General features: G+C 29.7%; 4 protein-coding genes across 4 annotated transcripts; all 4 read right to left on the bottom strand.

The window, feature by feature from the left end:
• Positions 1-2,309: 2,309 nt before the first annotated feature.
• LOC106428439 (polyadenylate-binding protein-interacting protein 13-like) lies at positions 2,310-5,830 on the bottom strand. Its single transcript, XM_048767101.1, has 10 exons — positions 4,517-5,830; positions 4,022-4,129; positions 3,886-3,930; positions 3,719-3,791; positions 3,530-3,642; positions 3,381-3,440; positions 3,230-3,277; positions 3,068-3,136; positions 2,681-2,742; positions 2,310-2,361 (listed from the first exon to the last, which is right to left on the bottom strand). Exons 1-10 carry the CDS (start codon positions 4,874-4,876, stop codon positions 2,310-2,312), a joined length of 990 nt encoding a protein of 329 aa, XP_048623058.1. The 5' UTR covers positions 4,877-5,830.
• A 2,569-nt stretch (positions 5,831-8,399) lies between these two features.
• LOC106362676 (polyadenylate-binding protein-interacting protein 13-like) lies at positions 8,400-11,844 on the bottom strand. The gene is made up of 10 exons (XM_048767100.1): positions 10,607-11,844; positions 10,112-10,219; positions 9,976-10,020; positions 9,809-9,881; positions 9,620-9,732; positions 9,471-9,530; positions 9,320-9,367; positions 9,158-9,226; positions 8,771-8,832; positions 8,400-8,451 (listed from the first exon to the last, which is right to left on the bottom strand). Exons 1-10 carry the CDS (start codon positions 10,964-10,966, stop codon positions 8,400-8,402), a joined length of 990 nt encoding a protein of 329 aa, XP_048623057.1. The 5' UTR covers positions 10,967-11,844.
• A 2,643-nt stretch (positions 11,845-14,487) lies between these two features.
• Positions 14,488-18,097, bottom strand: LOC106428440 (polyadenylate-binding protein-interacting protein 13-like). The gene is made up of 10 exons (XM_048767099.1): positions 16,695-18,097; positions 16,200-16,307; positions 16,064-16,108; positions 15,897-15,969; positions 15,708-15,820; positions 15,559-15,618; positions 15,408-15,455; positions 15,246-15,314; positions 14,859-14,920; positions 14,488-14,539 (listed from the first exon to the last, which is right to left on the bottom strand). Exons 1-10 carry the CDS (start codon positions 17,052-17,054, stop codon positions 14,488-14,490), a joined length of 990 nt encoding a protein of 329 aa, XP_048623056.1. The 5' UTR covers positions 17,055-18,097.
• A 2,478-nt stretch (positions 18,098-20,575) lies between these two features.
• Positions 20,576-23,506, bottom strand: LOC106362673 (polyadenylate-binding protein-interacting protein 13-like). Its single transcript, XM_048767098.1, has 10 exons — positions 22,783-23,506; positions 22,288-22,395; positions 22,152-22,196; positions 21,985-22,057; positions 21,796-21,908; positions 21,647-21,706; positions 21,496-21,543; positions 21,334-21,402; positions 20,947-21,008; positions 20,576-20,627 (listed from the first exon to the last, which is right to left on the bottom strand). Exons 1-10 carry the CDS (start codon positions 23,140-23,142, stop codon positions 20,576-20,578), a joined length of 990 nt encoding a protein of 329 aa, XP_048623055.1. The 5' UTR covers positions 23,143-23,506.
• Positions 23,507-26,659: the final 3,153 nt, after the last annotated feature.

Below are 26,659 nucleotides of genomic sequence, written 5' to 3'. Positions count from 1 at the left end.
ACAACCCTAACAAATTATTAAATTATATTAAATTTATTGATTATCACCATTTAAGTATGTTAGCCTAATGATCTGAAGATTGATACTCGCTTATAATATCCTTTGATGTCTCTTTAATATCCGATGAAAAGTTAAAACATTTCAAAAGAACAATCTAAACATTAAATCTTATAATTCTCCAAAAAAAATTCACTAGTCTAAGAAAAGTCAGAGGAAAATCGAAAGCCAAACTTAACTTCATGGCAAACATTAACACCCTAATTTCTGAGCTTACTGAAAAATCAACTAATGTGTGTGTTTGAGAAAAGGTATTAAGAGTATGGCAAACAACAATCCCGCTAAATCTAAAAGAGAAGCATCTTATTTTTGCTGACCCAAATATAAGTTCTATGTAATATTTATTTAATATTTTTTTTGGTTTATTGTAAAGAAATTTTGTTTACTTTCCCTTTAAATTAAGGTTGTAGAATTGAATTAATACTTCCTCATCATTAACTGGACAAGCACTATTTCAGCTTTTTGATGAAGATTAATGGAAAATATTCCGACGATTTGAAGCTAGACCTTGCGATGGATCGAGAAAGAATACTCCCCACAATTTTCCCATCAATTTAGTCGAACGCAGTCAATTATTTTTATGGTTTAACACTTACTGAAGATCCAATGTTTGATCGGTTTCCATTCAAACGAGTTCTCCAAAATATGTTGAGAACACTTTTCCAATCGGTATGTATTATCATTTAGTTTATAAAGAATAAATATGTAATGCATTCTTACCAAATTTAATATCCTACTATTGCTCGAATTTTGTAGATTTGGTTGGATGAGTTACTATCTTTGGATATTTAAGACATTTTGTGAATTATCCTTATGATGAGATATTTGGAGAATATGTGTCTAAAATTAATTTTAAGATGATGGACGAAAGGTTATTTCAATTACTTAACAGGACACTTAAATATTAAATTATAAATAATCTTCTATGTATGTCACCAACATTACTGTTTAGTGGATGTAAGTTGGAATGTTAAACTTCTGGAGAGATTTTCCGAGATTTGGATATGAAGAATTGGAAACTGTCTAAATTCATTAAAACATTTCTAGCTTAACTTTTCTGGCGAGTCAATAACATGGAGTTAAGTAATTTTAAGTATTTAATATTAATGAATTTATTTTTGGATATGAAATAACCTATTTGCATTGTTGACAACTATTTAGGAAAAGTAAAAATTACAAACGAAGAACAATGTGTCAAATTCATTTTCGATTCAACATGGATTTAATAGTGTTGTATTATCATGTTTGCATCAATGTCCAGACTTATCTTAGTGGAAATGATGGTCCACTTTAAACCCTATATATAAATTCTTTACTAATACATATCTATTTTTAACATTGGATAACTAATAACGTCCCAATCAGAAACAAGCAAGTCACAGAACTTTGGTCATATAGATGGATAATATATACTTTTAGTTACAAACACATGCTAAAAATATCAACTAGAGAAATTCCATATGTAATGAGTCTAATTAAGGTTGTGGTCTATACAGAAAGCTACCTACACAAAAGATAGCATTTAAATTTAAATATTATTGTGATGAAAAAGAATAGAATCTGTAAATTACCACATCAAAAGAACCTAACAAGTAAAGTTCAAAATAATTGTGGAAAAGAGTGTCTGAAATGATCACAACACCAACCAACACTTTAGATTTTTAAACTATTGAATAAAGTATTTAGGATTTCCTAATTTATAAAACAAATTGTAGGCTTTGTGTATATAGTATATCAAGATATAGGGCCTTTTTAGTAGATGGTTTTGTTTGACCATGACGGTCGCCTATATCTTGGCAAGCTAACTAGATTCTTTCAGACAATGATATGATTATAAACTAAAAAAAAAGCAGATCAAACCTAAATAACATAGAAAATAAATATTCTTTCACAAAGCAAAGACTCTCCTAAAATCTAACAGAAACAATAAGAAAGATTAATGAAACAATTTGACAAGAGTTTAAAACAAATAAAACACTGACTAAGCTTACCAGATGACTATGCATGGAGATTCAGACAAAAGATAGAGCAAAATAAAAGATTTCCCCAAAAAGAGTCTTAAAATGATCCATGCAATATATAAAAAAAATAAACCCAGCAATTTGGAAGAAGAAGAAAGTCTGGGAGGTTAAGTCACAAAAGGATCGTTAATTATACGAACATAAAACGCTTCTGAGTATCTTTAAAATGACATTTGTAGCTCTTTCTCTCCTTTGAATTGATGAGCTCTTTGAATCGGTTTGCAGTTAACATTAGTTTAAATCAGGTTGGTCTAGCCTCACTGGTGTTTTTGACTGGCTTACCCTTCACACATATAGAAGAAAAGCAAAATATTAATCTCACAGTGATGAGTTTATTATGTCTTGCTAACCTTAAAGAACACCAACATTCTTACACTTGAATCAAAAGAAAATAACTTAAGAACTGAGGCGTCTTAACAAGAGAAAATGTTACAAAATCCACCAAACTATTTATATCTACAACTAGCATGCAACATTCTGCTTCCAAAACTAAACGAGCTAACCGCATATGGTTATAATAGATTGATGAAAAACTAAAAACGAGAAAAATCAAGAGGCCACAGTGAAATTAAAAAGAATAGTGAAACTGTTGTAACGCGTACCGTAAAGGGAGACCGCCCAAGACAATACCGCTGCAATTAAGAGCAGAAACTGCACTTTCCACCTGAAACATTCAAAATTAATCATTTACCACTTTATTATTTTTACATAAAGGTGATTAGGGTTAAAAATTGCCTCATCAGGCCAAACCAAAATTCAACATATATAGTGGACCATGCACATTATTGCAGTGTGTATATCACATTTATGACGATAATATATATCTAGTCCGTACAGCATTCAAAAGACTAACACGTCTGTCAAATTAATTAAGTTCAACTTGAAAATTTTAGTATCATAAAATGATTTAACTTTTGAATCAAGTTCATGCAGTTACTAACGTGATAATGAAAATTAATGTACGGAGAAAAAAGGCAAGAGAAAATCACCCGCTTAAATTCAACAAAAGCAATAAAGGTTTGGTGATGACAGTATCCAATAAGCCTCACATGCTGAATCTACAAGAAAATAAATATGACGTAAAATCCAAAAACACAACATAGTACGAAGTATAAACAATCTAATCTGCCTAGCCATAACCAAATATGTACCTCCCCACATGCTGTTTTAAAGAAATCTTCCAGTTCCATCTGAGTGACCTGCATGTAATATAAAAATGAAAACTAATTATGATGAATAGAAAAGGTTCATTTTCCAGTTCCATCTGAGGAAAGTGATTAGGAAAATGAAAATCAAGATTACCTTCTTGTCGATATTAGTACAGTAAACAGTCTTTGCACATTTCTCACGCTCATCCTGAGACTGAAAGCAAGATTATGCAATCTCAGGAATAATAAGAGGAAGAGTCAAACCTAAGACTGGTTGAGATATGATTATATAACTTAACTAACCTTTGGAAGAAGACTCGGGTCCACAGGTGCAATAGCTGTTTTTGAAAGACGAACCTTTATAGGATAAGAACCAAACAGAGTTCCTGATAGGCTTACAGCAGACCTAGCTCCCTCTGAGACATTACCTCACTGATTAGTAAACAAAAGAAGAACATTTTAAAGTGATAAAACAGTTAAGAGTAGAAGTACCTTCATCAGTGAATTCAATGAAGGCAATACGGAGAATAGATTTATTGTCACCGCATATACGACAATCAACAACCTTAAGACCCCAAAAATGAACAAGAAACTGTATGAGACTTGGGTTTGAAGATGATATCAAAAAAAAGTGGCTAAAAGACGCATTACTCAAGTACCTGGCCACATGATTGAAAGAGACCAGCAAGTTGCTCTTCAGTAGCCTACAAAAAGACAAAAGAGGGCTTTTGTTAGTTTTATTACACTTCCTTCTGAGAAATTGGGTTCTTGAAGATAACAATTCTCATTTTAGACCTGTTGATCAATGTCTAAGACATGGACAGTTCTCCTGATTACTTCTTCCTTCTGAGCCAGGCTTGTTTTCTTGCTCATCCTTCGCTTCCATTGGCCAAAGTTCATTCTCTGCATTAAAAGGACAAAACTATTATATATAGGTCACATGTTGGTTATAACTTATAAGTATAGCTGGATAAAACATTCGCTTTGACCCCTATTTTCTAAAAACTATTATATATAGGTCACATGTTCTCCAAATTATCAGAATTTTTTTATTAACATTGAATTAAATATTTATGGTCCTCTAAATTAATTCTAGATCCAGCATTGCAAACACAGATCATGATTTTCATATTACATTTCTCATCAATCTAAGAAATGATAAACAAAAAAATGTTATATAATTCACAAGATGTAAACATTGACAAGACATTTTCATGAAACATAATAAATCCAGCACATATAGACCATAACTCAGAGAATAATGTAAAAAATGATATACATAATACATACCCTTGTATCGAAAAGGTCATTGTCCTCAGCAGAGAAAGCTTGCATTGCGAAACTGTTGGTAAACCATAAGCTATTCTCCACAAACACAGGGATTGTTGGAGCAAGGGGCTGTGGAACATACTCCTTAGCCATCGGATTTAGTTTAGAAAACTTAACATCTATATGACTTATCTCACTCTTGAGAGCCCCTTCACTTCCCTTTGTTGAGTTTGGTGTCTCAACAGAAAAGTTGGATTCAGGGTTCTGATCATCAGGAGATGGCGGCATCATCGTAGCTGCTAATGAAGCAGTGTTGTTGTCTAGATTTTGATCAGAAGAGTCCACCTTCAGATCAGCATTTTCCGGGACAGCCATGATCATTCACACCAAAGGATGAATCTGTATCGCAAAAAATCTGACTGAAGAAAATTTCGAAGTAGAATAAAGGGAATATGAAGCTCTTTTTCTTAAATGAAAAAAATAAATTGATTACCAAAAAAAACAATAAATTCCAGTCAAGAAAATATACAGATGCAATAAATTATTATTAATTAGTTTAGTCATTTGTCAATAGCATTTCTTAATTATTAATGATGTTGGTCATTAGTCAACACCATTTCTTCATTGTTCTTGTTATATTAGTCTATATCAAATTTTCTTACTAATGAAATTTAATTTAATTTCCTAAACAAGATTCTGAAAAAAAATTACCCTTTTTCTGTCAACATATTTCACTATTTTCTTTTACTTCGGCAATGAATTAATTTTAACCTTTAATTTCTTGCATATTGGTTTAGAAGAAATTATTACATAATTTAATATTTAATATTTTTAGTTTCGTTAGGTAAAATACGAGTGTTATATGGTAGAAGAAAATCAACCCGTTTTGTAACTTTTTATTTTATTTTAAGGTATTAAGCAGTTAGGAAGAGCTTATAAAAAAATTTACCATCTATTTGACTAAAAATTATTAATAATCTTATACCAAAAAACCGGACTTGAGTCTCAAATATGATTTACTAATAACTACGTAAATTTATAAAATATTTTAAGATAGTTCAAATAAAATTATAAAACTTGGATATTCATAAATCAAATATTTTTTTACTATATAATAATATATAATAGATCACATTTACTATATTTGACTAAGAGCATCATATTCATACGAGCATTAGTCATGAACATTACATTAATAGGTTAATAAAGTAATTTGACATATATTTTATTATGTAAATAATATAATTATTAAGTAATGGAAAACTTTGGATGCTGAATATTGTAAAAATATAAAATTATTTTAATAGTGATGGTAGATGAATTAATATATTTTCATATATAAATATTAGGAAATGTAATATTGTTTTAGGCCAATATAAAAAATATTTTTTTGAACCAAACATCATATATATTATCGTTTAGGATATTAAAAAACTGAATATGTTATAGGCAAATTATTTTTTTTTTTTTAAAAAATTGATACAGTTAAGTAAAATTTGGTTTTCATTTTATGTAAAAATCATTTTTTTAACATTACATATACTATGCATTTATTTTTTATATTCAACACTATAATTAATAAATAAATATATTTTTATTGAAAGACAACCCTAACAAATTATTAAATTTATTGATTATCACCATTTAAGTATGTTAGCCTAATGATCTGAAGATTGATACTCACTTATAACATCCTTTGATGTCTCTTTAATATCCGATGAAAAGTTAAAACATTTCAAAAGAACAATCTAAACATCAAATCTTATAATTCTCCAAAAAAAATTCACTAGTCTAAGAAAAATCAGAGGAAAATCGAAAGCCAAACTTAACTTCATGGCAAACATTATCACTCTAATTTCTGAGCTTACTGAAAAATCAACTAATGTGTGTGTTTGAGAAAAGGTATTAAGAGTATGGCAAACAACAATCCCGCTAAATCTAAAAGAGAAGCATCTTATTTTTGCTGACCCAAATATAAGTTCTATGTAATATTTATTTAATATTTTTTTTGGTTTATTGTAAAGAAATTTTGTTTACTTTCCCTTTAAATTAAGGTTGTAGAATTGAATTAATACTTCCTCATCATTAACTGGACAAGCACTATTTCAGCTTTTTGATGAAGATTAATGGAAAATATTCCGACGATTTGAAGCTAGACCTTGCGATGGATCGAGAAAGAATACTCCCCACAATTTTCCCATCAATTTAGTCGAACGCAGTCAATTATTTTTATGGTTTAACACTTACTGAAGATCCAATGTTTGATCGGTTTCCATTCAAACGAGTTCTCCAAAATATGTTGAGAACACTTTTCCAATCGGTATGTATTATCATTTAGTTTATAAAGAATAAATATGTAATGCATTCTTACCAAATTTAATATCCTACTATTGCTCGAATTTTGTAGATTTGGTTGGATGAGTTACTATCTTTGGATATTTAAGACATTTTGTGAATTATCCTTATGATGAGATATTTGGAGAATATGTGTCTAAAATTAATTTGAAGTTGATGGACGAAAGGTTATTTCAATTACTTAACAGGACACTTAAATATTAAATTATAAATAATCTTCTATGTATGTCACCAACATTACTGTTTAGTGGATGTAAGTTGGAATGTTAAATTTCTGGAGAGATTTTCCGAGATTTGGATATGAAGAATTGGAAACTGTCTAAATTCATTAAAACATTTCTAGCTTAACTTTTCTGGCGAGTCAATAACATGGAGTTACGTAATTTTAAGTATTTTAATATTAATGAATTTATTTTTGGATATGAAATAACCTATTTGCATTGTTGACAACTATTTAGGAAAAGTAAAAATTACAAACGAAGAACAATGTGTCAAATTCATTTTCGATTCAACATGGATTTAATAGTGTTGTATTATCATGTTTGCATCAATGTCCAGACTTATCTTAGTGGAAATGATGGTCCACTTTAAACCCTATATATAAATTCTTTACTAATACATATCTATTTTTAACATTGGATAACTAATAACGTCCCAATCAGAAACAAGCAAGTCACAGAACTTTGGTCATATAGATGGATAATATATACTTTTAGTTACAAACACATGCTAAAAATATCAACTAGAGAAATTCCATATGTAATGAGTCTAATTAAGGTTGTGGTCTATACAGAAAGCTACCTACACAAAAGATAGCATTTAAATTTAAATATTATTGTGATGAAAAAGAATAGAATCTGTAAATTACCACATCAAAAGAACCTAACAAGTAAAGTTCAAAATAATTGTGGAAAAGAGTGTCTGAAATGATCACAACACCAACCAACACTTTAGATTTTTAAACTATTGAATAAAGTATTTAGGATTTCCTAATTTATAAAACAAATTGTAGGCTTTGTGTATATAGTATATCAAGATATAGGGCCTTTTTAGTAGATGGTTTTGTTTGACCATGACGGTCGCCTATATCTTGGCAAGCTAACTAGATTCTTTCAGACAATGATATGATTATAAACTAAAAAAAAAGCAGATCAAACCTAAATAACATAGAAAATAAATATTCTTTCACAAAGCAAAGACTCTCCTAAAATCTAACAGAAACAATAAGAAAGATTAATGAAACAATTTGACAAGAGTTTAAAACAAATAAAACACTGACTAAGCTTACCAGATGACTATGCATGGAGATTCAGACAAAAGATAGAGCAAAATAAAAGATTTCCCCAAAAAGAGTCTTAAAATGATCCATGCAATATATAAAAAAAATAAACCCAGCAATTTGGAAGAAGAAGAAAGTCTGGGAGGTTAAGTCACAAAAGGATCGTTAATTATACGAACATAAAACGCTTCTGAGTATCTTTAAAATGACATTTGTAGCTCTTTCTCTCCTTTGAATTGATGAGCTCTTTGAATCGGTTTGCAGTTAACATTAGTTTAAATCAGGTTGGTCTAGCCTCACTGGTGTTTTTGACTGGCTTACCCTTCACACATATAGAAGAAAAGCAAAATATTAATCTCACAGTGATGAGTTTATTATGTCTTGCTAACCTTAAAGAACACCAACATTCTTACACTTGAATCAAAAGAAAATAACTTAAGAACTGAGGCGTCTTAACAAGAGAAAATGTTACAAAATCCACCAAACTATTTATATCTACAACTAGCATGCAACATTCTGCTTCCAAAACTAAACGAGCTAACCGCATATGGTTATAATAGATTGATGAAAAACTAAACACGAGAAAAATCAAGAGGCCACAGTATAATTAAAAAGAATAGTGAAACTGTTGTAACGCGTACCGTAAAGGGAGACCGCCCAAGACAATACCGCTGCAATTAAGAGCAGAAACTGCACTTTCCACCTGAAACATTCAAAATTAATCATTTACCACTTTATTATTTTTACATAAAGGTGATTAGGGTTAAAAATTGCCTCATCAGGCCAAACCAAAATTCAACATATATAGTGGACCATGCACATTATTGCAGTGTGTATATCACATTTATGACGATAATATATATCTAGTCCGTACAGCATTCAAAAGACTAACACGTCTGTCAAATTAATTAAGTTCAACTTGAAAATTTTAGTATCATAAAATGATTTAACTTTTGAATCAAGTTCATGCAGTTACTAACGTGATAATGAAAATTAATGTACGGAGAAAAAAGGCAAGAGAAAATCACCCGCTTAAATTCAACAAAAGCAATAAAGGTTTGGTGATGACAGTATCCAATAAGCCTCACATGCTGAATCTACAAGAAAATAAATATGACGTAAAATCCAAAAACACAACATAGTACGAAGTATAAACAATCTAATCTGCCTAGCCATAACCAAATATGTACCTCCCCACATGCTGTTTTAAAGAAATCTTCCAGTTCCATCTGAGTGACCTGCATGTAATATAAAAATGAAAACTAATTATGATGAATAGAAAAGGTTCATTTTCCAGTTCCATCTGAGGAAAGTGATTAGGAAAATGAAAATCAAGATTACCTTCTTGTCGATATTAGTACAGTAAACAGTCTTTGCACATTTCTCACGCTCATCCTGAGACTGAAAGCAAGATTATGCAATCTCAGGAATAATAAGAGGAAGAGTCAAACCTAAGACTGGTTGAGATATGATTATATAACTTAACTAACCTTTGGAAGAAGACTCGGGTCCACAGGTGCAATAGCTGTTTTTGAAAGACGAACCTTTATAGGATAAGAACCAAACAGAGTTCCTGATAGGCTTACAGCAGACCTAGCTCCCTCTGAGACATTACCTCACTGATTAGTAAACAAAAGAAGAACATTTTAAAGTGATAAAACAGTTAAGAGTAGAAGTACCTTCATCAGTGAATTCAATGAAGGCAATACGGAGAATAGATTTATTGTCACCGCATATACGACAATCAACAACCTTAAGACCCCAAAAATGAACAAGAAACTGTATGAGACTTGGGTTTGAAGATGATATCAAAAAAAAGTGGCTAAAAGACGCATTACTCAAGTACCTGGCCACATGATTGAAAGAGACCAGCAAGTTGCTCTTCAGTAGCCTACAAAAAGACAAAAGAGGGCTTTTGTTAGTTTTATTACACTTCCTTCTGAGAAATTGGGTTCTTGAAGATAACAATTCTCATTTTAGACCTGTTGATCAATGTCTAAGACATGGACAGTTCTCCTGATTACTTCTTCCTTCTGAGCCAGGCTTGTTTTCTTGCTCATCCTTCGCTTCCATTGGCCAAAGTTCATTCTCTGCATTAAAAGGACAAAACTATTATATATAGGTCACATGTTGGTTATAACTTATAAGTATAGCTGGATAAAACATTCGCTTTGACCCCTATTTTCTAAAAACTATTATATATAGGTCACATGTTCTCCAAATTATCAGAATTTTTTTATTAACATTGAATTAAATATTTATGGTCCTCTAAATTAATTCTAGATCCAGCATTGCAAACACAGATCATGATTTTCATATTACATTTCTCATCAATCTAAGAAATGATAAACAAAAAAATGTTATATAATTCACAAGATGTAAACATTGACAAGACATTTTCATGAAACATAATAAATCCAGCACATATAGACCATAACTCAGAGAATAATGTAAAAAATGATATACATAATACATACCCTTGTATCGAAAAGGTCATTGTCCTCAGCAGAGAAAGCTTGCATTGCGAAACTGTTGGTAAACCATAAGCTATTCTCCACAAACACAGGGATTGTTGGAGCAAGGGGCTGTGGAACATACTCCTTAGCCATCGGATTTAGTTTAGAAAACTTAACATCTATATGACTTATCTCACTCTTGAGAGCCCCTTCACTTCCCTTTGTTGAGTTTGGTGTCTCAACAGAAAAGTTGGATTCAGGGTTCTGATCATCAGGAGATGGCGGCATCATCGTAGCTGCTAATGAAGCAGTGTTGTTGTCTAGATTTTGATCAGAAGAGTCCACCTTCAGATCAGCATTTTCCGGGACAGCCATGATCATTCACACCAAAGGATGAATCTGTATCGCAAAAAATCTGACTGAAGAAAATTTCGAAGTAGAATAAAGGGAATATGAAGCTCTTTTTCTTAAATGAAAAAAATAAATTGATTACCAAAAAAAACAATAAATTCCAGTCAAGAAAATATACAGATGCAATAAATTATTATTAATTAGTTTAGTCATTTGTCAATAGCATTTCTTAATTATTAATGATGTTGGTCATTAGTCAACACCATTTCTTCATTGTTCTTGTTATATTAGTCTATATCAAATTTTCTTACTAATGAAATTTAATTTAATTTCCTAAACAAGATTCTGAAAAAAAATTACCCTTTTTCTGTCAACATATTTCACTATTTTCTTTTACTTCGGCAATGAATTAATTTTAACCTTTAATTTCTTGCATATTGGTTTAGAAGAAATTATTACATAATTTAATATTTAATATTTTTAGTTTCGTTAGGTAAAATACGAGTGTTATATGGTAGAAGAAAATCAACCCGTTTTGTAACTTTTTATTTTATTTTAAGGTATTAAGCAGTTAGGAAGAGCTTATAAAAAAATTTACCATCTATTTGACTAAAAATTATTAATAATCTTATACCAAAAAACCGGACTTGAGTCTCAAATATGATTTACTAATAACTACGTAAATTTATAAAATATTTTAAGATAGTTCAAATAAAATTATAAAACTTGGATATTCATAAATCAAATATTTTTTTACTATATAATAATATATAATAGATCACATTTACTATATTTGACTAAGAGCATCATATTCATACGAGCATTAGTCATGAACATTACATTAATAGGTTAATAAAGTAATTTGACATATATTTTATTATGTAAATAATATAATTATTAAGTAATGGAAAACTTTGGATGCTGAATATTGTAAAAATATAAAATTATTTTAATAGTGATGGTAGATGAATTAATATATTTTCATATATAAATATTAGGAAATGTAATATTGTTTTAGGCCAATATAAAAAATATTTTTTTGAACCAAACATCATATATATTATCGTTTAGGATATTAAAAAACTGAATATGTTATAGGCAAATTATTTTTTTTTTAAAAAAATTGATACAGTTAAGTAAGATTTGGTTTTCATTTTATGTAAAAATCATTTTTTTAACATTACATATACTATGCATTTATTTTTTATATTCAACACTATAATTAATAAATAAATATATTTTTATTGAAAGACAACCCTAACAAATTATTAAATTTATTGATTATCACCATTTAAGTATGTTAGCCTAATGATCTGAAGATTGATACTCACTTATAACATCCTTTGATGTCTCTTTAATATCCGATGAAAAGTTAAAACATTTCAAAAGAACAATCTAAACATCAAATCTTATAATTCTCCAAAAAAAATTCACTAGTCTAAGAAAAATCAGAGGAAAATCGAAAGCCAAACTTAACTTCATGGCAAACATTATCACTCTAATTTCTGAGCTTACTGAAAAATCAACTAATGTGTGTGTTTGAGAAAAGGTATTAAGAGTATGGCAAACAACAATCCCGCTAAATCTAAAAGAGAAGCATCTTATTTTTGCTGACCCAAATATAAGTTCTATGTAATATTTATTTAATATTTTTTTTGGTTTATTGTAAAGAAATTTTGTTTACTTTCCCTTTAAATTAAGGTTGTAGAATTGAATTAATACTTCCTCATCATTAACTGGACAAGCACTATTTCAGCTTTTTGATGAAGATTAATGGAAAATATTCCGACGATTTGAAGCTAGACCTTGCGATGGATCGAGAAAGAATACTCCCCACAATTTTCCCATCAATTTAGTCGAACGCAGTCAATTATTTTTATGGTTTAACACTTACTGAAGATCCAATGTTTGATCGGTTTCCATTCAAACGAGTTCTCCAAAATATGTTGAGAACACTTTTCCAATCGGTATGTATTATCATTTAGTTTATAAAGAATAAATATGTAATGCATTCTTACCAAATTTAATATCCTACTATTGCTCGAATTTTGTAGATTTGGTTGGATGAGTTACTATCTTTGGATATTTAAGACATTTTGTGAATTATCCTTATGATGAGATATTTGGAGAATATGTGTCTAAAATTAATTTGAAGTTGATGGACGAAAGGTTATTTCAATTACTTAACAGGACACTTAAATATTAAATTATAAATAATCTTCTATGTATGTCACCAACATTACTGTTTAGTGGATGTAAGTTGGAATGTTAAATTTCTGGAGAGATTTTCCGAGATTTGGATATGAAGAATTGGAAACTGTCTAAATTCATTAAAACATTTCTAGCTTAACTTTTCTGGCGAGTCAATAACATGGAGTTACGTAATTTTAAGTATTTTAATATTAATGAATTTATTTTTGGATATGAAATAACCTATTTGCATTGTTGACAACTATTTAGGAAAAGTAAAAATTACAAACGAAGAACAATGTGTCAAATTCATTTTCGATTCAACATGGATTTAATAGTGTTGTATTATCATGTTTGCATCAATGTCCAGACTTATCTTAGTGGAAATGATGGTCCACTTTAAACCCTATATATAAATTCTTTACTAATACATATCTATTTTTAACATTGGATAACTAATAACGTCCCAATCAGAAACAAGCAAGTCACAGAACTTTGGTCATATAGATGGATAATATATACTTTTAGTTACAAACACATGCTAAAAATATCAACTAGAGAAATTCCATATGTAATGAGTCTAATTAAGGTTGTGGTCTATACAGAAAGCTACCTACACAAAAGATAGCATTTAAATTTAAATATTATTGTGATGAAAAAGAATAGAATCTGTAAATTACCACATCAAAAGAACCTAACAAGTAAAGTTCAAAATAATTGTGGAAAAGAGTGTCTGAAATGATCACAACACCAACCAACACTTTAGATTTTTAAACTATTGAATAAAGTATTTAGGATTTCCTAATTTATAAAACAAATTGTAGGCTTTGTGTATATAGTATATCAAGATATAGGGCCTTTTTAGTAGATGGTTTTGTTTGACCATGACGGTCGCCTATATCTTGGCAAGCTAACTAGATTCTTTCAGACAATGATATGATTATAAACTAAAAAAAAAGCAGATCAAACCTAAATAACATAGAAAATAAATATTCTTTCACAAAGCAAAGACTCTCCTAAAATCTAACAGAAACAATAAGAAAGATTAATGAAACAATTTGACAAGAGTTTAAAACAAATAAAACACTGACTAAGCTTACCAGATGACTATGCATGGAGATTCAGACAAAAGATAGAGCAAAATAAAAGATTTCCCCAAAAAGAGTCTTAAAATGATCCATGCAATATATAAAAAAAATAAACCCAGCAATTTGGAAGAAGAAGAAAGTCTGGGAGGTTAAGTCACAAAAGGATCGTTAATTATACGAACATAAAACGCTTCTGAGTATCTTTAAAATGACATTTGTAGCTCTTTCTCTCCTTTGAATTGATGAGCTCTTTGAATCGGTTTGCAGTTAACATTAGTTTAAATCAGGTTGGTCTAGCCTCACTGGTGTTTTTGACTGGCTTACCCTTCACACATATAGAAGAAAAGCAAAATATTAATCTCACAGTGATGAGTTTATTATGTCTTGCTAACCTTAAAGAACACCAACATTCTTACACTTGAATCAAAAGAAAATAACTTAAGAACTGAGGCGTCTTAACAAGAGAAAATGTTACAAAATCCACCAAACTATTTATATCTACAACTAGCATGCAACATTCTGCTTCCAAAACTAAACGAGCTAACCGCATATGGTTATAATAGATTGATGAAAAACTAAACACGAGAAAAATCAAGAGGCCACAGTATAATTAAAAAGAATAGTGAAACTGTTGTAACGCGTACCGTAAAGGGAGACCGCCCAAGACAATACCGCTGCAATTAAGAGCAGAAACTGCACTTTCCACCTGAAACATTCAAAATTAATCATTTACCACTTTATTATTTTTACATAAAGGTGATTAGGGTTAAAAATTGCCTCATCAGGCCAAACCAAAATTCAACATATATAGTGGACCATGCACATTATTGCAGTGTGTATATCACATTTATGACGATAATATATATCTAGTCCGTACAGCATTCAAAAGACTAACACGTCTGTCAAATTAATTAAGTTCAACTTGAAAATTTTAGTATCATAAAATGATTTAACTTTTGAATCAAGTTCATGCAGTTACTAACGTGATAATGAAAATTAATGTACGGAGAAAAAAGGCAAGAGAAAATCACCCGCTTAAATTCAACAAAAGCAATAAAGGTTTGGTGATGACAGTATCCAATAAGCCTCACATGCTGAATCTACAAGAAAATAAATATGACGTAAAATCCAAAAACACAACATAGTACGAAGTATAAACAATCTAATCTGCCTAGCCATAACCAAATATGTACCTCCCCACATGCTGTTTTAAAGAAATCTTCCAGTTCCATCTGAGTGACCTGCATGTAATATAAAAATGAAAACTAATTATGATGAATAGAAAAGGTTCATTTTCCAGTTCCATCTGAGGAAAGTGATTAGGAAAATGAAAATCAAGATTACCTTCTTGTCGATATTAGTACAGTAAACAGTCTTTGCACATTTCTCACGCTCATCCTGAGACTGAAAGCAAGATTATGCAATCTCAGGAATAATAAGAGGAAGAGTCAAACCTAAGACTGGTTGAGATATGATTATATAACTTAACTAACCTTTGGAAGAAGACTCGGGTCCACAGGTGCAATAGCTGTTTTTGAAAGACGAACCTTTATAGGATAAGAACCAAACAGAGTTCCTGATAGGCTTACAGCAGACCTAGCTCCCTCTGAGACATTACCTCACTGATTAGTAAACAAAAGAAGAACATTTTAAAGTGATAAAACAGTTAAGAGTAGAAGTACCTTCATCAGTGAATTCAATGAAGGCAATACGGAGAATAGATTTATTGTCACCGCATATACGACAATCAACAACCTTAAGACCCCAAAAATGAACAAGAAACTGTATGAGACTTGGGTTTGAAGATGATATCAAAAAAAAGTGGCTAAAAGACGCATTACTCAAGTACCTGGCCACATGATTGAAAGAGACCAGCAAGTTGCTCTTCAGTAGCCTACAAAAAGACAAAAGAGGGCTTTTGTTAGTTTTATTACACTTCCTTCTGAGAAATTGGGTTCTTGAAGATAACAATTCTCATTTTAGACCTGTTGATCAATGTCTAAGACATGGACAGTTCTCCTGATTACTTCTTCCTTCTGAGCCAGGCTTGTTTTCTTGCTCATCCTTCGCTTCCATTGGCCAAAGTTCATTCTCTGCATTAAAAGGACAAAACTATTATATATAGGTCACATGTTGGTTATAACTTATAAGTATAGCTGGATAAAACATTCGCTTTGACCCCTATTTTCTAAAAACTATTATATATAGGTCACATGTTCTCCAAATTATCAGAATTTTTTTATTAACATTGAATTAAATATTTATGGTCCTCTAAATTAATTCTAGATCCAGCATTGCAAACACAGATCATGATTTTCATATTACATTTCTCATCAATCTAAGAAATGATAAACAAAAAAATGTTATATAATTCACAAGATGTAAACATTGACAAGACATTTTCATGAAACATAATAAATCCAGCACATATAGACCATAACTCAGAGAATAATGTAAAAAATGATATACATAATACATACCCTTGTATCGAAAAGGTCATTGTCCTCAGCAGAGAAAGCTTGCATTGCGAAACTGTTGGTAAACCATAAGCTATTCTCCACAAACACAGGGATTGTTGGAGCAAGGGGCTGTGGAACATACTCCTTAGCCATCGGATTTAGTTTAGAAAACTTAACATCTATATGACTTATCTCACTCTTGAGAGCCCCTTCACTTCCCTTTGTTGAGTTTGGTGTCTCAACAGAAAAGTTGGATTCAGGGTTCTGATCATCAGGAGATGGCGGCATCATCGTAGCTGCTAATGAAGCAGTGTTGTTGTCTAGATTTTGATCAGAAGAGTCCACCTTCAGATCAGCATTTTCCGGGACAGCCATGATCATTCACACCAAAGGATGAATCTGTATCGCAAAAAATCTGACTGAAGAAAATTTCGAAGTAGAATAAAGGGAATATGAAGCTCTTTTTCTTAAATGAAAAAAATAAATTGATTACCAAAAAAAACAATAAATTCCAGTCAAGAAAATATACAGATGCAATAAATTATTATTAATTAGTTTAGTCATTTGTCAATAGCATTTCTTAATTATTAATGATGTTGGTCATTAGTCAACACCATTTCTTCATTGTTCTTGTTATATTAGTCTATATCAAATTTTCTTACTAATGAAATTTAATTTAATTTCCTAAACAAGATTCTGAAAAAAAATTACCCTTTTTCTGTCAACATATTTCACTATTTTCTTTTACTTCGGCAATGAATTAATTTTAACCTTTAATTTCTTGCATATTGGTTTAGAAGAAATTATTACATAATTTAATATTTAATATTTTTAGTTTCGTTAGGTAAAATACGAGTGTTATATGGTAGAAGAAAATCAACCCGTTTTGTAACTTTTTATTTTATTTTAAGGTATTAAGCAGTTAGGAAGAGCTTATAAAAAAATTTACCATCTATTTGACTAAAAATTATTAATAATCTTATACCAAAAAACCGGACTTGAGTCTCAAATATGATTTACTAATAACTACGTAAATTTATAAAATATTTTAAGATAGTTCAAATAAAATTATAAAACTTGGATATTCATAAATCAAATATTTTTTTACTATATAATAATATATAATAGATCACATTTACTATATTTGACTAAGAGCATCATATTCATACGAGCATTAGTCATGAACATTACATTAATAGGTTAATAAAGTAATTTGACATATATTTTATTATGTAAATAATATAATTATTAAGTAATGGAAAACTTTGGATGCTGAATATTGTAAAAATATAAAATTATTTTAATAGTGATGGTAGATGAATTAATATATTTTCATATATAAATATTAGGAAATGTAATATTGTTTTAGGCTAATATAAAAAATATTTTTTTGAACCAAACATCATATATATTATCGTTTAGGATATTAAAAAACTGAATATGTTATAGGCAAATTATTTTTTTTTAAAAAAAAATTGATACAGTTAAGTAAATTTGGTTTTCATTTTATGTAAAAATCATTTTTTTAACATTACATATACTATGCATTTATTTTTTATATTCAACACTATAATTAATAAATAAATATATTTTTATTGAAAGACAACCCTAACAAATTATTAAATTTATTGATTATCACCATTTAAGTATGTTAGCCTAATGATCTGAAGATTGATACTCACTTATAACATCCTTTGATGTCTCTTTAATATCCGATGAAAAGTTAAAACATTTCAAAAGAACAATCTAAACATCAAATCTTATAATTCTCCAAAAAAAATTCACTAGTCTAAGAAAAATCAGAGGAAAATCGAAAGCCAAACTTAACTTCATGGCAAACATTATCACTCTAATTTCTGAGCTTACTGAAAAATCAACTAATGTGTGTGTTTGAGAAAAGGTATTAAGAGTATGGCAAACAACAATCCCGCTAAATCTAAAAGAGAAGCATCTTATTTTTGCTGACCCAAATATAAGTTCTATGTAATATTTATTTAATATTTTTTTTGGTTTATTGTAAAGAAATTTTGTTTACTTTCCCTTTAAATTAAGGTTGTAGAATTGAATTAATACTTCCTCATCATTAACTGGACAAGCACTATTTCAGCTTTTTGATGAAGATTAATGGAAAATATTCCGACGATTTGAAGCTAGACCTTGCGATGGATCGAGAAAGAATACTCCCCACAATTTTCCCATCAATTTAGTCGAACGCAGTCAATTATTTTTATGGTTTAACACTTACTGAAGATCCAATGTTTGATCGGTTTCCATTCAAACGAGTTCTCCAAAATATGTTGAGAACACTTTTCCAATCGGTATGTATTATCATTTAGTTTATAAAGAATAAATATGTAATGCATTCTTACCAAATTTAATATCCTACTATTGCTCGAATTTTGTAGATTTGGTTGGATGAGTTACTATCTTTGGATATTTAAGACATTTTGTGAATTATCCTTATGATGAGATATTTGGAGAATATGTGTCTAAAATTAATTTGAAGTTGATGGACGAAAGGTTATTTCAATTACTTAACAGGACACTTAAATATTAAATTATAAATAATCTTCTATGTATGTCACCAACATTACTGTTTAGTGGATGTAAGTTGGAATGTTAAATTTCTGGAGAGATTTTCCGAGATTTGGATATGAAGAATTGGAAACTGTCTAAATTCATTAAAACATTTCTAGCTTAACTTTTCTGGCGAGTCAATAACATGGAGTTACGTAATTTTAAGTATTTTAATATTAATGAATTTATTTTTGGATATGAAATAACCTATTTGCATTGTTGACAACTATTTAGGAAAAGTAAAAATTACAAACGAAGAACAATGTGTCAAATTCATTTTCGATTCAACATGGATTTAATAGTGTTGTATTATCATGTTTGCATCAATGTCCAGACTTATCTTAGTGGAAATGATGGTCCACTTTAAACCCTATATATAAATTCTTTACTAATACATATCTATTTTTAACATTGGATAACTAATAACGTCCCAATCAGAAACAAGCAAGTCACAGAACTTTGGTCATATAGATGGATAATATATACTTTTAGTTACAAACACATGCTAAAAATATCAACTAGAGAAATTCCATATGTAATGAGTCTAATTAAGGTTGTGGTCTATACAGAAAGCTACCTACACAAAAGATAGCATTTAAATTTAAATATTATTGTGATGAAAAAGAATAGAATCTGTAAATTACCACATCAAAAGAACCTAACAAGTAAAGTTCAAAATAATTGTGGAAAAGAGTGTCTGAAATGATCACAACACCAACCAACACTTTAGATTTTTAAACTATTGAATAAAGTATTTAGGATTTCCTAATTTATAAAACAAATTGTAGGCTTTGTGTATATAGTATATCAAGATATAGGGCCTTTTTAGTAGATGGTTTTGTTTGACCATGACGGTCGCCTATATCTTGGCAAGCTAACTAGATTCTTTCAGACAATGATATGATTATAAACTAAAAAAAAAGCAGATCAAACCTAAATAACATAGAAAATAAATATTCTTTCACAAAGCAAAGACTCTCCTAAAATCTAACAGAAACAATAAGAAAGATTAATGAAACAATTTGACAAGAGTTTAAAACAAATAAAACACTGACTAAGCTTACCAGATGACTATGCATGGAGATTCAGACAAAAGATAGAGCAAAATAAAAGATTTCCCCAAAAAGAGTCTTAAAATGATCCATGCAATATATAAAAAAAATAAACCCAGCAATTTGGAAGAAGAAGAAAGTCTGGGAGGTTAAGTCACAAAAGGATCGTTAATTATACGAACATAAAACGCTTCTGAGTATCTTTAAAATGACATTTGTAGCTCTTTCTCTCCTTTGAATTGATGAGCTCTTTGAATCGGTTTGCAGTTAACATTAGTTTAAATCAGGTTGGTCTAGCCTCACTGGTGTTTTTGACTGGCTTACCCTTCACACATATAGAAGAAAAGCAAAATATTAATCTCACAGTGATGAGTTTATTATGTCTTGCTAACCTTAAAGAACACCAACATTCTTACACTTGAATCAAAAGAAAATAACTTAAGAACTGAGGCGTCTTAACAAGAGAAAATGTTACAAAATCCACCAAACTATTTATATCTACAACTAGCATGCAACATTCTGCTTCCAAAACTAAACGAGCTAACCGCATATGGTTATAATAGATTGATGAAAAACTAAACACGAGAAAAATCAAGAGGCCACAGTATAATTAAAAAGAATAGTGAAACTGTTGTAACGCGTACCGTAAAGGGAGACCGCCCAAGACAATACCGCTGCAATTAAGAGCAGAAACTGCACTTTCCACCTGAAACATTCAAAATTAATCATTTACCACTTTATTATTTTTACATAAAGGTGATTAGGGTTAAAAATTGCCTCATCAGGCCAAACCAAAATTCAACATATATAGTGGACCATGCACATTATTGCAGTGTGTATATCACATTTATGACGATAATATATATCTAGTCCGTACAGCATTCAAAAGACTAACACGTCTGTCAAATTAATTAAGTTCAACTTGAAAATTTTAGTATCATAAAATGATTTAACTTTTGAATCAAGTTCATGCAGTTACTAACGTGATAATGAAAATTAATGTACGGAGAAAAAAGGCAAGAGAAAATCACCCGCTTAAATTCAACAAAAGCAATAAAGGTTTGGTGATGACAGTATCCAATAAGCCTCACATGCTGAATCTACAAGAAAATAAATATGACGTAAAATCCAAAAACACAACATAGTACGAAGTATAAACAATCTAATCTGCCTAGCCATAACCAAATATGTACCTCCCCACATGCTGTTTTAAAGAAATCTTCCAGTTCCATCTGAGTGACCTGCATGTAATATAAAAATGAAAACTAATTATGATGAATAGAAAAGGTTCATTTTCCAGTTCCATCTGAGGAAAGTGATTAGGAAAATGAAAATCAAGATTACCTTCTTGTCGATATTAGTACAGTAAACAGTCTTTGCACATTTCTCACGCTCATCCTGAGACTGAAAGCAAGATTATGCAATCTCAGGAATAATAAGAGGAAGAGTCAAACCTAAGACTGGTTGAGATATGATTATATAACTTAACTAACCTTTGGAAGAAGACTCGGGTCCACAGGTGCAATAGCTGTTTTTGAAAGACGAACCTTTATAGGATAAGAACCAAACAGAGTTCCTGATAGGCTTACAGCAGACCTAGCTCCCTCTGAGACATTACCTCACTGATTAGTAAACAAAAGAAGAACATTTTAAAGTGATAAAACAGTTAAGAGTAGAAGTACCTTCATCAGTGAATTCAATGAAGGCAATACGGAGAATAGATTTATTGTCACCGCATATACGACAATCAACAACCTTAAGACCCCAAAAATGAACAAGAAACTGTATGAGACTTGGGTTTGAAGATGATATCAAAAAAAAGTGGCTAAAAGACGCATTACTCAAGTACCTGGCCACATGATTGAAAGAGACCAGCAAGTTGCTCTTCAGTAGCCTACAAAAAGACAAAAGAGGGCTTTTGTTAGTTTTATTACACTTCCTTCTGAGAAATTGGGTTCTTGAAGATAACAATTCTCATTTTAGACCTGTTGATCAATGTCTAAGACATGGACAGTTCTCCTGATTACTTCTTCCTTCTGAGCCAGGCTTGTTTTCTTGCTCATCCTTCGCTTCCATTGGCCAAAGTTCATTCTCTGCATTAAAAGGACAAAACTATTATATATAGGTCACATGTTGGTTATAACTTATAAGTATAGCTGGATAAAACATTCGCTTTGACCCCTATTTTCTAAAAACTATTATATATAGGTCACATGTTCTCCAAATTATCAGAATTTTTTTATTAACATTGAATTAAATATTTATGGTCCTCTAAATTAATTCTAGATCCAGCATTGCAAACACAGATCATGATTTTCATATTACATTTCTCATCAATCTAAGAAATGATAAACAAAAAAATGTTATATAATTCACAAGATGTAAACATTGACAAGACATTTTCATGAAACATAATAAATCCAGCACATATAGACCATAACTCAGAGAATAATGTAAAAAATGATATACATAATACATACCCTTGTATCGAAAAGGTCATTGTCCTCAGCAGAGAAAGCTTGCATTGCGAAACTGTTGGTAAACCATAAGCTATTCTCCACAAACACAGGGATTGTTGGAGCAAGGGGCTGTGGAACATACTCCTTAGCCATCGGATTTAGTTTAGAAAACTTAACATCTATATGACTTATCTCACTCTTGAGAGCCCCTTCACTTCCCTTTGTTGAGTTTGGTGTCTCAACAGAAGAGTTGGATTCAGGGTTCTGATCATCAGGAGATGGCGGCATCATCGTAGCTGCTAATGAAGCAGTGTTGTTGTCTAGATTTTGATCAGAAGAGTCCACCTTCAGATCAGCATTTTCCGGGACAGCCATGATCATTCACACCAAAGGATGAATCTGTATCGCAAAAAATCTGACTGAAGAAAATTTCGAAGTAGAATAAAGGGAATATGAAGCTCTTTTTCTTAAATGAAAAAAATAAATTGATTACCAAAAAAACAATAAATTCCAGTCAAGAAAATATACAGATGCAATAAATTATTATTAATTAGTTTAGTCATTTGTCAATAGCATTTCTTAATTATTAATGATGTTGGTCATTAGTCAACACCATTTCTTCATTGTTCTTGTTATATTAGTCTATATCAAATTTTCTTACTAATGAAATTTAATTTAATTTCCTAAACAAGATTCTGAAAAAAAATTACCCTTTTTCTGTCAACATATTTCACTATTTTCTTTTACTTCGGCAATGAATTAATTTTAACCTTTAATTTCTTGCATATTGGTTTAGCAGAAATTATTACATAATTTAATATTTAATATTTTTAGTTTCGTTAGGTAAAATACGAGTGTTATATGGTAGAAGAAAATCAACCCGTTTTGTTACTTTTTATTTTATTTTAAGGTATTAAGCAGTTAGGAAGAGCTTATAAAAACATTTACCATCTATTTGACTAAAAATTATTAATAATCTTATACCAAAAAACCGGACTTGAGTCTCAAATATGATTTACTAATAACTATGTAAATTTATAAAATATTTTAAGATAGTTTAAATAAAATTATAAAGCTTGGATATTCATAAATCAAATATTTTTTTACTATATAATAATATATAATAGATCACATTTACTATATTTGACTAAGAGCATCATATTCATACGAGCATTAGTCATGAACATTACATTAATAGGTTAATAAAGTAATTTGACATATATTTTATTATGTAAATAATATAATTATTAAGTAATGGAAAACTTTGGATGCTGAATATTGTAAAAATATAAAATTATTTTAATAGTGATGGTAGATGAATTAATATATTTTCATATATAAATATTAGGAAATGTAATATTGTTTTAGGCTAATATAAAAAATATTTTTTTGAACCAAACATCATATATATTATCGTTTAGGATATTAAAAAACTGAATATGTTATCGGCAAATTATTATTTTTTTAAAAAAAATTGATACAGTTAAGTAAGATTTGGTTTTCATTTTATGTAAAAATCATTTTTTTAACATTACATATACTATGCATTTATTTTTTATATTCAACACTATAATTAATAAATAAATATATTTTTATTGAAAGACAACCCTAACAAATTATTAAATTTATTGATTATCACCATTTAAGTATGTTAGCCTAATGATCTGAAGATTGATACTCGCTTATAACATCCTTTGATGTCTCTTTAATATCCGATGAAAAGTTAAAACATTTCAAAAAACAATTTAAACATCAGATCTTATAATTCTCCAAAAAGTTCTCACTTGTTCAAGAAAAGTCAGAGGAAAATCGAAAGTCTAACTTCATGGCAAACATTAACACCCTAATTTCTGAACTTACTGAAAAATCAACTAATGTCGAAGTTTGAGAAAAGGTATTAAGAGTATGGCAAACAACAAGCCCGCTAAATCTAAAAGAGAAGCATCTTATTTTTGCTGACCCAAATGTAAGTTCTATGTAATATTTATTTAATTTTTTCTTTGGTTATTGTATAAGAAATTTTGTTTACTTTCCCTTTAAATTAAGGTTGTAGAATTGAATTAGTACTTCCTCATCATTAACTGGACAAGCACTATTTCAGCTTTTTGATGAAATAAATGGAAAATATTCCGACGATTTGAAGCTAGACCTTGCGATGGATCGAGAAAGAATACTCCCCACAATTTTCACATCAATTTAGTCGAACGCAGTCAATTATTTTATGGTTTAACACTTACTGAAGATATAATGTTTGATCGGTTTCCATTCAAACGAGTTCTCCAAAATATGTTGACAACACTTATCCAATCGGTATGTATTATCATTTAGTTTATAAAGAATAAATATGTAATGCATTCTTACCAAATTTAATATCCTACTATTGCTCGAATTTTGTAGATTTGGTTGGATGAGTTACTATCTTTGGATATTTAAGACATTTTGTGAATTATCCTTATGATGAGATATTTGGAGAATATGTGTCTAAAATTAATTTTAAGTTAATGGACGAAAGGTTATTTCAATTACTTAACAGGACACTTAAATATTAAATTATAAATAATCTTCTATGTATGTCACCAACATTACTGTTTAGTGGATGTAAGTTGGAATGTTAAACTTCTGGAGAGATTTTCTGAGATTTGGATATGAAGAATTGGAAACTGTCTAAATTCATTAAAACATTTCTAGCTTAACTTTTCTGGCGAGTCAATAGCATGGAGTTACGTAATTTTAAGTATTTTAATATTAATGAATTTATTTTTGGATATGAAATAACCTATTTGCATTGTTGACAACTATTTAGGAAAAGTAAAAATTACAAACAAAGAACAATGTGTCAAATTCATTTTCGATTCAACATGGATTTAATAGTGTTGTATTATCATGTTTGCATCAATGTCCAGACTTATCTTAGTGGAAATGATGGTCCACTTTAAACCCTATATATAAATTCTTTATTAATACATATCTATTTTTATTATTGGATAACTAATAACGTCCCAATCTGAAACAACAAGTCAAAGGACTTGGTCATAAAGATGAATAATATATACTTTTAGTTACAAACACATGCTAAAAATATCAACTAGAAAAACTTCCATATGTATTGAGTCTAATTTTAGTTGTGGTCAATACAGAAAGCTACCTACACAAAAAGATAGCATTTAAATTAAAATATTATTTTGATGGAAAAGAATAGAATCTGTTAATTACCACATCAAAAGAACCTAAAACGTAAAGTTCAAAATAATTGTGGAAAAGATCTAGTCTGAAATGATCACAACACCAACCAACACTTTAGATTTTTAAACTATTGAATAAAGTATTTAGGATTTCCTAATTCATAAAAAAACTGTAGTTTAGTGAATATAGTATATCAAGATATAGGGCCTTTTTAGTAGATTGTTTTGTTTGACCATGATGGTCGCCTATATCTTGGCAAGCTAACTAGATTCTTTCAGACAATAATATGATTATAAACTAAAAAAAGCAGATCAAACCTAAATAACATAGAAAATATATATTCTTTCACGAAGCAAAGACTATCCTAAAATCTAACAGAAACAACAAGAAAGATTAATGAAACAATTTGACAAGAACTTAAAACAAATAAACACACTGATCAGTAATCTTACCAGATGTCTATGCATGGAGATACAGACAAAAGATAGAGCAAAGTCAAAGATTTCCCCAAAAAAGAGTCTTAAAATGATCCATGAATATAAAAATAAATAAACCGAACAATTTGGTCCATAACGCAAATAGAAGAAGGAGAAAGTATGAGAGGTTAAGTAACAACAAGGATTGTTAATTATACGAACATAAAACGCTTCTGAGTATCTTTAAAATGACATTTGATCGCTCTTTCTCTCCTTGAATTGATGAAGTTACCATTAGT

The sequence above is a fragment of the Brassica napus genome, chromosome C9 (genome assembly GCF_020379485.1).
Source record: "Brassica napus cultivar Da-Ae chromosome C9, Da-Ae, whole genome shotgun sequence".
NCBI classification, from domain to species: Eukaryota; Viridiplantae; Streptophyta; class Magnoliopsida; order Brassicales; family Brassicaceae; genus Brassica; species Brassica napus.
This window is presented reverse-complemented; position numbering and strand designations above follow the sequence as displayed.